At 35.0% G+C, this 15,835-nt stretch overlaps 1 protein-coding gene across 1 annotated transcript in view; it reads left to right on the top strand.

Moving 5' to 3' along the window:
- The window catches only part of CYLC1 (cylicin 1), a 120,764-nt gene that overhangs the window by 33,306 nt on the left and 71,623 nt on the right, over nucleotides 1-15,835 (top strand). The window contains exon 2 of the mRNA XM_027608629.1: nucleotides 9,424-9,477. Coding sequence (XP_027464430.1) covers nucleotides 9,424-9,477 — 54 coding nt within the window. The remainder of the gene's footprint in view (nucleotides 1-9,423; nucleotides 9,478-15,835) is intronic.

Below are 15,835 nucleotides of genomic sequence, written 5' to 3'. Positions count from 1 at the left end.
CAGGCCTTTGGGCATGTGTCTTATGTGGGTTTTGTGCACCTTACTGTTGTGTGTGAGCCTCATTTGCCTTTAGTCCACACAGCTGTGATGGCCTGCTTTTCCTGTTGTAGTCTGGGTTTGCTCCCTGTGCTATTATGGAACAAGTTTGTGGCTGCTGTAGGGCTGTAGTTGGGCAGTGTCAATACTCAGACTATATGCCTGCCATCAGCCCATTTGTCAGTGATATGGTCACACAGAACTATAGAACATTCTCCCTGCATTGTCTCCTTAGAGATTTTGTTGGTGAGTGGGACCTGCAGAGAAACCAAATATCTTCTCTCAGTCCACCTTTTGGGGCTGCTATAGCACACCTATAGGATGCTCAGTCTGCATTGTCCCCTGAGAATCTTGTTGGGTGGGCCTGGCAGTCAGACCAGATGCCTGCCTCCAGTCCATCTGCCTGGACTGCAGTGACCCTGAACAACAGGGCACTCTTCCTGTGGTGCCCCTGAGAGGATTTAATTGATGGGCAGGTTCAGCAGTCATATTAGATGCCTGACCCCAGTCCAGATCAACTGACCCACAGGGCACTTTCTCTGCACTACCATTTATAAAGTTTGGCTGCTCGTCTGCAGTCAAACTGGTGTGTATTGTTACCTTCCCCTCTCACCAGGGCAGAAGTCAGTTTGTAGTGGCTCTGGTCCCTGCAGGACCTGGGTGCAGAATGAGATGTGTCAAGAGCTGCTTTGGAGGGACACCTGCTGAGTGGGGTGGTTTGGATGGGGTGGATCTTCAGGAGAACATGGGGCAGTGTGTGTGGTGTTAACAAGTTAGGTTGAGAGTGTTCATGCTGGTTCCCACAAGTGTCCAGCTATCTAGGCTGGGGTAAGGTAGAGAGATGGTGTACACTGGCTCTTTTTTTTTTTTTTGAAAACTCTCCTAAAGATTACTGCCCCCCCCTCAAGGCAGGTTCTGAGATTATTAAATAAATCTCCTTCCCTTATACTCCAGGCCTGCTATTTTTGGCCTGCTATTTTTTTTAAATTATCCAGAGTTAAACACTACTGGTTGTACAAACTAATGAAGTTATATCCCACTGGTTTTCAAAACCAAATGTTGTGGAGTTTTATCTTCCCAGTGCAAGTCCCCCATATCTCATGTGTCTGGTGTGAGGTCTCTTCCTCCCCCTTCTCTGTGCTTGTGGTGTTCTTTCCATTTGTGGCTAGTGTCACAAAGTCTGGTTCATGGCCACGTTTCCACCCTGCCGACCTTTTAAGATGTGCCCTCCTGTTTACTATTAACTAGAATGTCTGTTCTGTGAGTGTTTAGATCATTTTCTGGGTTGGTTGTACTAATATCGCTGTTATCTAGGTGTGCCTGTGGATTGAGGTGAGCTTAGGATCCTCCTTCTCTGTCATCTTTCCCTCATTTCTTTAATCTTTAAATGTTGAAAAGCCCAAAAACTCAACCCAGAGACCTCTTCTCTTTCTTAACTGTAACCATTCAGTATACAATATTATCCAGCCGCATGGTTTTATACGCCATCTATATGCCAATGAACTCCAAATTTATATTTCTATTCCACCCAGACCTCTCCTCTGATTTCCATACTTACATGTGCAACAACCTTATTAACATCTCCACTTGGACGTCTGATATAACAAAGCTAATATGAAAACAAAAATCTTGCTTTACTCCAAACTTACTCATCCATAATTATTCTCCATGTCAAAAATTGACACTGCTTTTCATTCATTGCTCAAACACACACACACACACACACACACACACACACACACACGCACACACACATACCCCAACAGCCTTTTTTTTTTTTTAAAGATTTTATTTAGTTGACAGAGAGACAGTGAGAGAGGGAACACAAGCAGGGGGAGAGGGAGAGGGAGAAGCAGGCTTCCCACAGAGCAGGGACCCTAATGCGGGGCTCAGTCCCAGGACCCTGGGATCATGACCTGAGCTGAAGGCAGATGCAGAATGACTGAGCCACCCAGGTGCCCAGACACCAATATCTTCAATGGCTCTTCAGTGTCATCCTTAATGGCTCTCTTTCTCTAGCAGCTAACATCCAGTATTTCTGCAAATTCTATAGGGACTACCTTCTAAATATATCTAGAATTCATTCACTTCTCATCACCAATTCTGCCACCAAATCTAAATCATCTTCATCTCTTTCACAGATTATTGTGAAGTCCTCTTAATTTGTTCCCTTGTGTATTAGTTTCCAATTGCCTCTGTGTAAATTATCATACATTTAATGGATTAAAATGACATAAATCCATTCTCTTATTGTTCTGAAGGACAGAAATCCAAACTGAGTTGTTTTGAGGTAAAAAGATATTGGCAGTCATGACTACTTCTGGAGGTTTTGGGGGAGAATCCATTCAGTGCCTTCTGCAGTTTCTGATAGCTACCAGCATATAGTGGCTTTGCGACTGCCTCACTCTTATCTCTGCTATGCTGTCATAGTGCCTTATCTATTTCTTTAGTCTAATTTCCCTTAGCTTCCTTCTTAAAACAACAAGAACAACAACAATAACAACAACAAAAACAACAAAACCTCATGATTACATTTAGGACCTCCCTGGATGATCCAAGATAATATCCTCAACTCAAGATTATTTTTTAAAAAAGATCTTATTTATTTATTTGAGAGAGAGAGAGGGAGAGTAAGCATGAGAAAGAGAGAGAGAGAGCACCAGTGAGGGGAGAATCAGAGGGAGAGGGAATAGCAGGCTCCCCACGGATCAAGGAGCCTGACGTGGTGTTCAATCCTAGGGCCCTGGGATTGTGACCTGAGGTGAAGGCAGATGTTTAAACAATTGAGCCAACCAGGTGCCCCTCAACTCAAGATTCTTAACCACACCTACAAATTTCATTTTTCCATGTAAGGTAACATTCACAAATTCCAGGGATTAAGAAATGAATATATTTGGGTTTATTATTAACTTACTACAGTCCTCTGGACCCTGAAGATCCATATCCTTCCCACATGCAAAATACATTCTCCCCATCCCAACGTCCCCAAAAGTATCAACTTATTCCAGCTTTAACCCAAGACTAAAATCCCATCTAAGTATAATCAGCTTAAAAGTCTGAGATCCCACAATATAAATAATCTAAATGAGACCTAGGTTAGATGTTATGGATGATCCATCCTGGGGCAAAATTTTTCTCTATCGGCAAAATTAGAAAACAAGTTTTCTCCTCCCAAGATACAATGATTTGATAAGATAACAGTTTTAGACATCCCATTTCCAAAAGGGAAAAAATAGAAAGAACAAAGGATTTTGACCCTAAGCAATTTCTAAATCCAACAGGGCAAACTCCATTCTGTTTTCGTGCCTGGGAATAATTCACTGTGGCTTGATGCTCCACCCTCTGGGCCTTCAGTTTTGCCCTCAGAGTAATTTTTCCTTTTCCTTGAAAGGTAGCTCATGTTTGTAACTAAGTAGCTTTCTCAACCTGCTTCCTATCTACAGAATTTTGGCAGTTTAATGGTCTTTCATTTTTCTGTCTCTGTCCCTTTAGGTCCAATTGGGAAACAGTTCTGCTTATATAACATTCTTTAAAAAAAATTAGGGGTGCCTGGGTGGCTCAGTCAGTTAAGCGTCTTCCTTTGGCTCAGGTCATGATCCCAGGGTCCTGGGATTGAACCCCACATTGGGCTCCTTGCTCAGTAGGGAGTCTGCTTCTCCCTTTCCCTCTGCCTACCACTCTACCTATTTGTGCTCTCTATCTCTCTATCAAATAAATAAATAAAATCTTTAAAAAAATAAAAACAATAAATATGTATGGGTTTCTTGTATACATTATGAGAATTTATGCCATTAGACAAGATGCTTCTCCACATATCCTTCTTGTTTAATCTCATCTCTATTTCTGAAATTTGCTGAGATGGCTCAGTGGATCCATGAGTCACATGTCTAATATCTTCTTCACTAGGAAAACATTGTATAGCCAACTCTTGATTTTTTTTCTCCAGAGCACACTTTCCTACCAGTGAACCTCTTACTTTTATCATCTATTGAAATCTAGACAAGCTGAGATTTTTTTCCCACATTATCAAGTCCTGATTTTCAGGAAAATCATTTTATTGTTTTTTTCCTTTCACCCTCTACTATAAGCAGCACCTTTGAGCTCTGCTTGAAAATCTCAGATTAATGTTTGTTTACCACTTGCAACTTCTGCTTCCCACATAACCATAGAATACAATTCACCTAAGTTTTTTTTAAGTCTTTTATTGTTGTTGTTTAAAGATTTTATTTATTTATTTGAGAGAGAGAGAGAGCATATGAGAGGGGGGAGGATCAGAGGGAGAAGCAGACTCCCTGCCGAGCAGGGAGCCTGATGCAGGACTCGATCCAGGTACTCCAGGATCATGACCTGAGCCAAAGGCAGCTGCCCAACCAACTGAGCCACCCAGGCACCCCTCACCTAAGTTTTTAGAAATATATAAAGTATCCTCTTTCCTCCAGTATTCAATAACATGTTTTTCTACTTCCTCCTGAGCACTCAGTTGCTTTATTTTTCCCTTTATAATTTTTTTTATTTAAATTCAATTTAGTTAACATATATAGTATTATGAGTTTCAGGGGTAGAATTTGGTGATTCATCAGTTGGATACAACACCCAGTGCTCATTACATCAATTGTCCTCCTTAATGCCCATCACCCATTTACCCCATGCCCCCAACCTTCTCCCCTCCAGAAACACTCAGTTTGTTTCTTATAGTTAAGAGTCTCATGGTTTACCTCCCTCTATTTTTATCTTATTTTGTTTTATCTTCCCTTCACCTATGTTCATCTCTTTTGTTTCTTACATTCCTATGGTATTTCTGTTTATCTGACTGACTTATTTGGCTTAGCATAATAGCCTATAGTTCCATCCAAGTCATGGCAAATGGCAAGATTTCATCCTTTTTGATGACTGAGTAATATTTCATTACAGATATATGTATATATAACCTGTTCTTTATCCATTCATCTGTCAATGGACATCTGGGCTTTTTCCATATTTTGGCTATTGTGGACATTGCTGCTATAGACATTGCAGTGCATATGCCCCTTCAAATCACTACGTTTGTATCTTTCAGATAAATACCTAGTAGTGCAATTGCTGGGTCCTATGTAGTTTTATTTTTAACTTTTTGAGGAACCTCCATACTGTTTTCCAGAGTTACTGCACCAGTTTGCATTCCCACCAAGAGTGTAAGAGGGTTCCCCGTTTTCCACATCCTCGCCAACATTTGTTGTTTCCTGTCTTATTAATTTTAGCCATTCTGACCAACATGAGGTGGTATATAATTGTGGTTTTGATTTGTATTTCCCTGATGCTGAGTAATGTTGAACACCTTTGTGCCTCTTGGCCATTTGGATGTCTTCTTTGGAGAAATGTCTGTCCGTGTCTTCTGCCTATTTCTTGACTTGATTATTTGTTTTTTTTGGGTGTTGAGTTTGATTAGTTCTGTATAGATTTTGGATACTAGCCCTCTATCTGATAAGTCATTTGCAAATATTTTCTCCCATTCATAAGTTGCCTTTTAGTTTTGTTGACTATTTCCTTTGCTAGGAAAAGAGCTTTTTATCCTGATGATGTCCCAGTATTTCATTTTTGCTTTTGTTTCCCTTGCCTTTGGAGATGCGTCTAGCAAGACCTTGTTGCAGCCAAGGTCAAAGAACACAAACCTTGTCTGTGTTCTCCTCTAGGATTTTGATGGATTCCTGTCTCACATTTAGGTCTTTCATCTATTTTGAGTTTATTTTCATGTATGGTAGGAAAATTGGACAGCCAAATGCAGAATAATGAAACTGGACCTCTTTCTTGCATCACTTGGTATAATTCCAATGTTCATATTTCAACCAAAATTCTCTTTGTGACTATATAGGTATTCTCAAAGATGATATAGGCTTTCTCTATCATGCTCCTCACTTCCTCCAGAGTCCATCAGAAGGGATTTAACATTCATATGTCTACTAGCAGTTTTCTCAAGGCAATCTAGAATTTTTTTTTAATCATGCTTCTGTAAATCCCTCCAGTCTTTGTCTAATTCCCAGTTCTAACATCACTTCCACATTGTTAGGTATTTGTTACAGCAACACCTACTAGTGGTACCAATATTTGTATTAATTATTATTGCTGTGGAAAAATACCACAAACTCAATGGAAAAAAACAACACAAATTTATTTGCTTACAGTTCTGGATGTCATAAGTCTGAAATCAGTTTTACCAGCCTAAAATCAAGGTGTAAGAAAAGTTGGTTTATTCTAAAGATTCTGAAGAGAAAACCAATTTTCTTTTATAATTATAGTATCTAGTGACCACATGAATTCTTTGGCTTGTGTCCCCTTACCTTTTCTACAAAATGAATCATTCCAATCTCTGTTTTCATCATCAGATTGCTTTATCATTCTCTGACTTTCTGGTTTTTCTCTTATAAGAACTCTGGAGAATAAATTTAGTGCCCTTCTGGAAAATCTATAATAATTTCCTGAATTCATGATTCTTAACCATATATGTGAAGTTCCTTTCACCATATAAGATAATATTCACAGGTTCCAGGGGTTCAGATATGGACATTTTGTAGGTTCATTTATCACCCTTCCAAAGTACTCAATATTTATTACTTGATTGAATAAATGAATGAAAACCACATCATAATTTCTTATTCAAATTTGAAGAATTGACTCATTCAATTGTCAGGCAATACAGTTTCAAGAAAAGTAATAAATTAAATAAAGTAGAGAGAAAATAAGAAAAACAAGTTATGTTTATAAAAAAAAGATTTGAAGTAGGGGATATAAAAATGGAGAAGGAATAAAGCATTTTGAGAGCAGGATTTCACTTCAGAACAAAGAACAGAAAATTCCAGTTCTGGATGTCTTCATTGATCAATTCTTCCAAAAACCCAAGGAAAAAATTGCAATTATTTACAAACTCTTCCAAAATCTAGGAAAAAGGGAACACTTATCAACTTATTCTATGAGAGCAGAGTAACCTTAATAAAAAAATCTCACAAGGTGATTAATAGAAAATAAAATTATAGCCTTATATCTTTTATAAACAGATTACAAAATGCTTAAACATTTTATCAAATTCAATACATAGAAAGCATATTATATCATAACCAAATGAGCCTTATTCCAATTCAATGTAACATTTGAAATTCACCTTGCTCAGCATGGAGTCTGCTTCTCTCCCTCTTTTTCTGCCCCTCCCCCACTCTCTGTCTCTAAAAATAAATAAATAAATCTTTAAAAAATCATTACAAAAACACAATAACCATTAGCTATTATTCTTATTACTATTGTTATGGCTTTATCATTTCTTTCAAAGTATTTTATTATGAGGTTCAAAGAAGAAATATGTCTTTTATACTATTCTATTTTGTTTTCTTTCTTTTTTTTTAAGATTTTATCTATTTGACAGAGAGACACACAGTGAGAGAGGGAACACAAGCAGGGGGAGTGGGAGAGGGAGAAGCAGGCTTCCTGCTGAGCAGGGAGCCTGATGCAGGGCTCGATCCCAGGACCCTGGGACCATGACCTGAGCCAAAGGCAGACACTTAACGACTGAGCTACCCAGGCGCCCCTCTATTTTGTTTTCTTTTACATTTTCATTTTTGGTAAAAGAAGAGTGGCATAGTTCATCATCACTGGATAACAGAAACCTAACATATTATTCTATTCCATTATGATTATAGATTTTTGTATCCTGTTTAATAAATATTTACTCCACTAGCATTAAAATATTATCCTATGTTACCTCCTGAAAGTATTTTATTTTACTTTTCAGCTTTATGTCTATAATATATCTAGGGTTGATTTGGGTTTGTAGTGTGAGATAAGGATCAAGAATTACATTTTTTCTTCTTGAAAATACCAAACTTATCAGTACCATTTGTTGAAAATATTCTTTCCCCAATGCATAACAACTTTGGGATAATTCATGTGACCAAATCTTTATAGGTCTCTTTTTGTACTTCCTAATCTGTTCCATTGGTTATTTGTTTTTGTGCTAACATTACATTGTCTTAACTGTTTTCACTATATCATAAGGTGATATATTGATGTTGGTAATGTATATCTTCCCATTTTTTTTTTCAAATTGTCTTGGATAGTCTTGGATCTTTCATGTCCATGTAAAATTTAGAATCAAATGTCAGTTTTCAAAAATGTCAAAAACTGTTTTTGGGATTACATTGAATCGTTATATCAATGTGGGAAGAATTATTATACATATACTATTGAGTCTTCTAATTCCTGAACATAGTACATACATCCATTTATTTATGTTTTGTTTAACTTAATATTGGTTTCCACCCTTCAGACATTTTGCAGATATATTTTTAGATTTATTCCTAAGAATTTGGTCTTTATGATTTTGTCATATAAATTGTATTAGTAAAATAATTTCTAATTGTATTGCTGTGTATAGAAATATAACTTATTTTCACAGTCTTTGTATTTAACAATTTCACTAAATTCATTTATTCTGATTGTGTGTCTGAAACATTTTGGATCTTCTTTGTAAATGGTTATGCTGCCTGCAAATAATAACAATTTTATTTCTTCTTTTACTAACTGATTGAACCATGCTGGTGCCCCTGTAATGTTTTATAGTGCTTAAAATGCACTTCCAAATAGTATATTTTTAATATAATTTTAATGAATTTTTCTTGCTTTATTGAATAGACTAGAAGCTCTAGTATAATGTCAAATTGAAATTGTACTAGTGGACATCCTTCTTATTCCTCAGCTCAACAGGAATGTTTCCACTTCACCGTTGAATGTTACATTTGTTCTAGTTTTCTGTAGATTCTTTTCATCAGTCTAAAGTTTCCTTCCATTTCTTGTTTGCTGAAAATTTTACCATAAATGAGTGTTAGATATTTTTAAAGATTTTTTCTGTATACTGAAATGATTGTATAACTTTCTATCCTTTATTCTAATGTGTTAATGTGGTGATTTTCAAATGTTAAACTGACTTGAAATAAGGCTCATTTGGTTGTGAAATAATATGCTTTCTATGTATTGAATTTGATAAAATGCTTAAGCATTTTGGAATCTATGTTTATAAAAACATAAGACTGTGATTTTATTTTCTATTAATCACCTTGTGAGTTTGTTTTTTTTAAAGATTTTATTTATTTATTTGAGAGAGAGAATGAGATAGAGAGAGAGCATGAGAAGGGAGAGGGTCAGAGGGAGAAGAAGACTCCCCGCTGAGCAGGGAGCCCGATGCGGGACTCGATCCTGGACTCCAGGATCATGACCTGAGCCACCCAGGCGCCCGTGAGCTTGTTTTTTTTTTTTTTTTTTTTTTTTTTTTTTTTAAGCTTACACTGTTCTCATAGAACAAGTTGGTAAGTGTTCCCTTTTTCCTAGACTTTGGAAGTTTGTAAATAATTGCTATTTCTCCCTTAGGTTTTTGGGAGAATTGATCAATGAAGACATCCAGACCTGGAAATCTCTGTGTTGGTAAGTATTTTTTTATCAAGTTAACAGCTTTAGTATACAGTAATTCAGATTTTCTATTTCAGCTTTAATATGTGTTCCTCTTAAAGGGATTTCCCATTTCAACTAAATTTTTCAATTTATATGCATAAAGCTTTTGCTTTCTTTTTATCTCTGTTGTCTTTACTTTTTTTTCTCCTGCATACATTGGCTTCAATTTACTGTTTGGTTTCTAGCTCCTTGAGGTAGATACATAAACCATTTATTTTCAGCATCTCATTTTTTAATATGCAAATTTAAAGCTATAAAATTCTTAGTAGTTCTTTGCATCTCTTCATACTGCACCATCATATTTTTCTTTATGATATACAAAAAGTAGTTCAAAATATTTTCTAATTTACATTGCAATTTACTCCATAAATTGTTAATTTCCAAATGTTTAGATTTTTCAAAATTTCATTTTGTTGTTGATTTCTAGCTTTATTCATTTGTGGTCAGCAAATATATACCATGTAATTTCAGTACTTTGATACTTGTTTAAACTATTTGTAGTCCAGTCTATGGTCACTTTTGTTAAATGTTCCATATGAACTTGAAAAGAATGTATATTGTACAATTGTAGTGTCTTCTAATTGGGTCATTTTGCTAATAATGTTATTCAAATTTTCTATATCTCTACTGATATATTTTATCTAATAATCTATTAGTTACTAAGTGTGCTAAAGGTTCCAATTGTAATTGTGAATTTCTATATTGCTTTTAGTTGTATAAATTTTGCTTATATATTTTACAGCTATGAAAGTAAGTACATGCAAACTTAGAACTGCTATATTTTCCTATGGGATTGACCCATTTAATATAATAAAATGTTGCATTTATCTTTATTTATGTTAAAGTTAACTTTGCTTGACACTAGTATAGCTCTATGAGCTTATTATCCATTACTGTGTGCACAATATCTCTTCTCCATTAAAAAAATGATCTTTATGTGTTCTTATGTGACATTTTTTGTAGGGGATTAGTGTTTTCATATTCTTTGGCAAAATACCCAGTAGTAGGTTTACTGGATCACATGGTAATTCTATTCTTAATTTTTGGATGATCCTCCATACTGTCCTCCACAGTGGCTACACCAGTTTGTAGTCCCAAAAATTGTACATTAGGGTTCCTTTTTCGCCACATCTTCACCAACACTTTTTTATTCTTGTGTTTTTGATTTTAGCTATTATGATAGGCATGAGGTGATATCTCACTGTGGTTTCATTTTAAGATTTTTATTTATTTATTTTAGAGAGAGAAAGAGAGCGAGTGAGTGGGGAGAAGAGCAGAGGGAGAGAGAGAATCTCAAGCAGACTAACTACTGAGTGCAGAGCTTTATGTGGGGGCTCAATCCCATGACCCTGAAATCACAACTAAGCTGAAATCAAGAGTCAGACACCTAACTGACTGAGCCACCCAGGTGCCCCTCATTGTGGTTTTGATTTGCATTTCCCTGATGATGAGTGTTGTTGAATATATTTTCATGTCTGTTGGCCATCTGGATGTCTTCTTGGGAGATACCTCTGCTCGTGTCTTCTGACCATTTTTCTTTGGATTATTTGATTTGGGGGGGTGAGTTTTATACGTTTTTATGTATTTTAGATACTAAACCTTTATTGGATATGTCATTTGCAAATATCTTCTGTTCAATAAGTTGTATTTTAGATTTTTGTTGATTGTTTCCTTTGCTGTGCAGAAGTTTTGTTTTTGTTTTTGTTTTGATGTAGTCCTGATAATTTATTTTTGCTTTTGTTTCCCTTGCCTCAGGAGTAATATATAGAAAAATATTGCTATGGCTAATGTCAGAGAAATTACTGCCTGTGCTCTCATCTAGGAGTTTTACAGCTTCAGGTCTTACATTTAGATTTTATTTCAGTTGGATTTCATTTCTGTGTATGGTGTGAAAAATTGGTTTTGTTTCTTTTTTTTTCTTTCATTTAGCTACCTCATTTTCCCAACACCATTTGTTGAAGAGAATATCTTTTTCCCATTGCATATACTTGCCACATTTGTCATGGATTAATTGACCATATAATCATTGGTTTATTTCTGGAGATTATATTCTGTTCTGTTGATCTATGTGTCTTTTTTTTTTTTTTTTTTTTTTTTTTTACCTTACTATACTGTTGTGATTACTACAGCTTGGCTGCATATCTTGAAAGCTAGGACTGTGATACATCTTGTTTCATTCTTTTTCAAAATTGCTTTTCATAGTCTTTTTTTGTTTTCATACTCACGTTAAGATTATTTATTCAACTACTGTGAAAACTGCAGTTGGTATTTTGATAGGGGTTGCATTAAATCTGTAGATTGCTTTGTGTAATATGGTCATTTTAATAATATTTGTTCTTCCAATCTATGAGCATGGAATATTTTTTTCATTTGAGTTGTCTTCACTTCTTCTTATCAATGTTTTATAGTTTTCAGAGTACAGGTCTTTCACCTCATTGGGTAAGTTTATTCCTAGATATTTTATTGTTTTAGGTTCAACTGTAAATGGGATTATTTTCTTCAGTTCATTTTCTGCTAGCTTATCATTATTATATAGAAATGCAATGGATTTGTGTATATTCATTTTGTATCCTGTGATCTTATGTATTTGTTTAGCAATTTTAAGTATTTTTTATGGAGTCTTTACATTGTCTATATGTAATATCATGTCATCTGCAAATAGTGAAAAGTTTACTTCACCCTTAGCAATTTAGATGTCCTTTGTTTTTTCTCTTTCTGATTGCTGTAGCTAGGACATCCAATACTGTGTTGAATAAAAGTGATGAATGGACTTGTCTTAGGGAAATTCTCCCAGTTTTTCCCCATTGAATATGATGCTAGCTGTGGGTTTTTCATATATGGCCTTCATTATGTTGAGGTATGTTCCCTCTAAACCTACTTTGCTGAGGGTTTTACCATGAATGGATGCAGTACGTCGTCAAATACTTTTACTGCATCTATTGAAATAATATATGATTTTTAATTTTATTCTCTTCTTATGTGATACATCACATTGATAAATTTGTAAACATTGAACCACCTTTTCATCTCTGGAATAAATGCCACTTGATTGTCGTGATTTTTTAAATGTATTTTTGGTTTTGGTTTACTAGTATTTTTGCATCTAAGTTCAAAGTTCATCAGAGGTACATCCTTGTAGTCGCTCTCTCTCTCTCTCTCTCTCTCTCTCTCTCTATGTCTTTATCTGGTTTTGGTATCAGGGTAATGCTGCTCTCATAGAATGGATTTAGAATCTTTCCATCCTCTTTTTCTTATTAGAGTAGTTTGAGAAGAATAGGTATTAACTCTTCTTTAAATGTTTGGTAGAATTCACCTGTGAAGCCATCTGGTCCTGGACTTGAGTTTGTTGGGAATTTTTTTTTTTTTAATTACTGATTCAATTTCATTGCTGCTAATCAGTCTGTCTAAATTTTCTATTTCTTCCTTGTTCAGTTTCGGGAATTTATATGTTTCTAGGAATGTATCCATTTCTTCTAGGTTTTCCAATTTGTTGACATACAATTTTTCATATTATCTTATACTCCTTTGTATTTCTGTCATGCTGATTGTTATTTCTTCTTTTTCATTTCTTATTTTGTTTATTTGAATTCTCTCTCTGTTTTTTAATGAGTCTGGCTAAAATTGTATCAATTTTGTTGATATTTTCAAAGAACCAGGTCCTGGTTTCATTGATTTATACTATTATTATTGTTGTTATTTTTTAGTTTCTATTTCATTTATTATTGCTCTAATCTTTGTTATTTACTTTCTTCTACTGGTTTGGGTTTTTTTTTTTTTATTTCTTCATCTCCTAGCTCCATTAGGTGAAAAGTTAGATAGTTTATTTTAGATTTTTCTTGCTACTTGAGTTAGACTTGTATTGCTGTAAACTTCGTTCTTAAACAGCATTTGCTGCATCCTTAAGATTTTTTATCATTATGTTATCTTTTTCCTTTGCCCCCATAGATTTTCTAATATCCTTTTTGATTTCTTGGTTCATCTGTTCATTTTTTTAGTAGCATGTTTTTTAACCTCCATGTATTTTTGTTCTTTCCAGATTATTTTTGTGGTTGATTTCTAGTGTCATAACATTGTGGTCATAAAAGATGCATGGTGTGACTTCAATCTTTTTTTAATTTGTTGAGACTTATTTTGTGGTCTAGTATGTGATCTATTTTGGAGAATGTTCCATGTGCTTTTGAAAAGAATGCATACTCTGCTGATTTAGGATGGAATGTTCTGAATATATCTATTATATCTTTCTGGTCCAGTGTGTCATTCAAAGCCACACTTTCCTTGTTGATTTTCTGTTTGGATAATTTACCCATTGAAGTAAGTGGGGTATTAAAGTCCCCTATTATTATTGTATTACTATCAATTACTTCCTTTATGTGTATTATTAGCTGCTTTATGTATCTGGTGCTTCCATGTTGGGTGCATTAATATTTAAAATTGTGATATCTTCTTGGTGCATTGTTCCTTTTATGATTATGTCATGTCCTTCTTTGTGTCTTATTACAGTGTTTGTCTTAAAGTATATTTTGTCTGATATAAGTAATCCTACCCCGGTGTTCCTTTCACTTCCATTTGCATGATAAATATTTTTCCATCTTTTCACTTTTAATCTCCATGTGTTTTCAGGTCTGAAATGAATTTCTTGTAGGCAGACTATAGATAGGTCTTGCTGTTTTACCCATTCATCACCCTATATCTTTGGATTGCAGTGTTAAGTCCATTAAGATTCAAATTCATTATTGTTAGGTATGTACTTACTGATATTCTGTTATTTGTTTTATGGTTGTTTTTGTAGTTCTACTTTGTTCCTTTATTCTCTTCCTCTCCTCTCACTGTTTGTTGGCTTTATTGATATATCTGTATTCTTTTTTTCTGTATTTTTGCATATCTATCACCTGTTTTTGATTTGCCATTACCGGTAAGTTTATATATAATATCTTATGCACATAGCAGTCTATTTTAAGTTGATAGTCACTTAAGTTTGTACCTATTCTTTACTCTTTCCTCCCTATGTTTTTGGTATATGGTGTCATACTTCACATGCTTTTATTTTGTAAATCCCATGACTGATTTTTATAGATATGTTTAATTTTACTGCTTTTGTCCTTCCTACATTTTTACTCCTACTTATGGTCTTTCTTTACTGTTTTAATATTTATTGTAGCACTGGTTTAGTTGTCATGAATTCCTTTAACTTTAATTTGTCTGGGAAACTCTTTATCTATCCTTCTATTTTAAATGATAGCCTTGCTGCATAGAGTATTCTTGATTGCAGTTTTTTTTTTTTTCTTTCATGATTGTGAATATATCATGCCACTTTCTTCTGGTCTGCAAAGTTTCTGCTGAAAAATCTGCTGAAGCCTTATGGGTTCCTTTGAATGTAACTGTTTTCTCTTGCTGCTTTAAAAATTATCTCTTTGGGCGCCTGGGTGGCTCAGTTAAGCATCTGCCTTTGTCTCAGGTCATGATCCCAGGGTCCTGGGATTGAGTCCTGTGTTGGGCTCTTTGCTCAGCAGGCAGCCTGCTTCTCCCTCTCCCTCTGACTGCTGTTCATCCTATTGTGCTCTCTCTCTTGCTATCTCTCTCTTTGTGTGTGTGTCAAATAAATAAATAAAACCTTTTACTTTTTTATTAATCTGTACTTTTTTGTAATTTTAATTACTATGAGTCTCTTTGTGGACCCCCCTCAAATAAATTTTCTAACCCTTTCTCCCTTCTCCTTCTGGGATTGCTATAATGCAAATGTTATTACACCTGATGATGTTTCTGAGTTCCCTTAATAATTTTTTTTCCTCTCTCTCTCCTGTTTTGCTTGATTTCTTTGTCATTATTCTTACAGGTCACTGATCCTTCTGCTTCCTTTTATCTACAATGATTTTCATGTTGTGTATTTTTAATTTCAGTTATAGAGTTCATCTCTGATTGATTCTTTTTATGTTTTCTTTCTCTGTGTTGAGGGTATTATTGAGGTCTTCCATTCTTTACTCAAAAGTAGTGAATATCTTTGTGACCATTATTTTAAATTCTTCTATCACTGATATTACTTATCTCTATTTTGTTTAGCTTTCTTGCTGTTCCTTCATTTGGGACATATTTCTCTGTCTCCACATTTTGTCTAACTCTCTGGGTCTGTTCCTATATTTTCAGAAAGTCCACTACCTCTCTTACTCTTGAAAGTAGTGGCCATTATTAATGAGAGGTCCTGTAGTGCCCAGCAATTCAATATCCTCTGTATCAAAACCTGAAGCTTCAGAGGTGTCTCCTGTGTTGCTTAATGCGCCCCACTCTTGTGGCTGTGCCATGTTTACCTTTAGTACAGTCATCAACAATTGCTCTC

This window comes from Zalophus californianus, chromosome X (genome assembly GCF_009762305.2).
Source record: "Zalophus californianus isolate mZalCal1 chromosome X, mZalCal1.pri.v2, whole genome shotgun sequence".
In the NCBI taxonomy this organism is placed as follows: Eukaryota; Metazoa; Chordata; class Mammalia; order Carnivora; family Otariidae; genus Zalophus; species Zalophus californianus.
The sequence above is the reverse complement of the archived record's forward strand: the minus strand, read 5'-3'. Positions and strand labels throughout refer to the sequence as shown.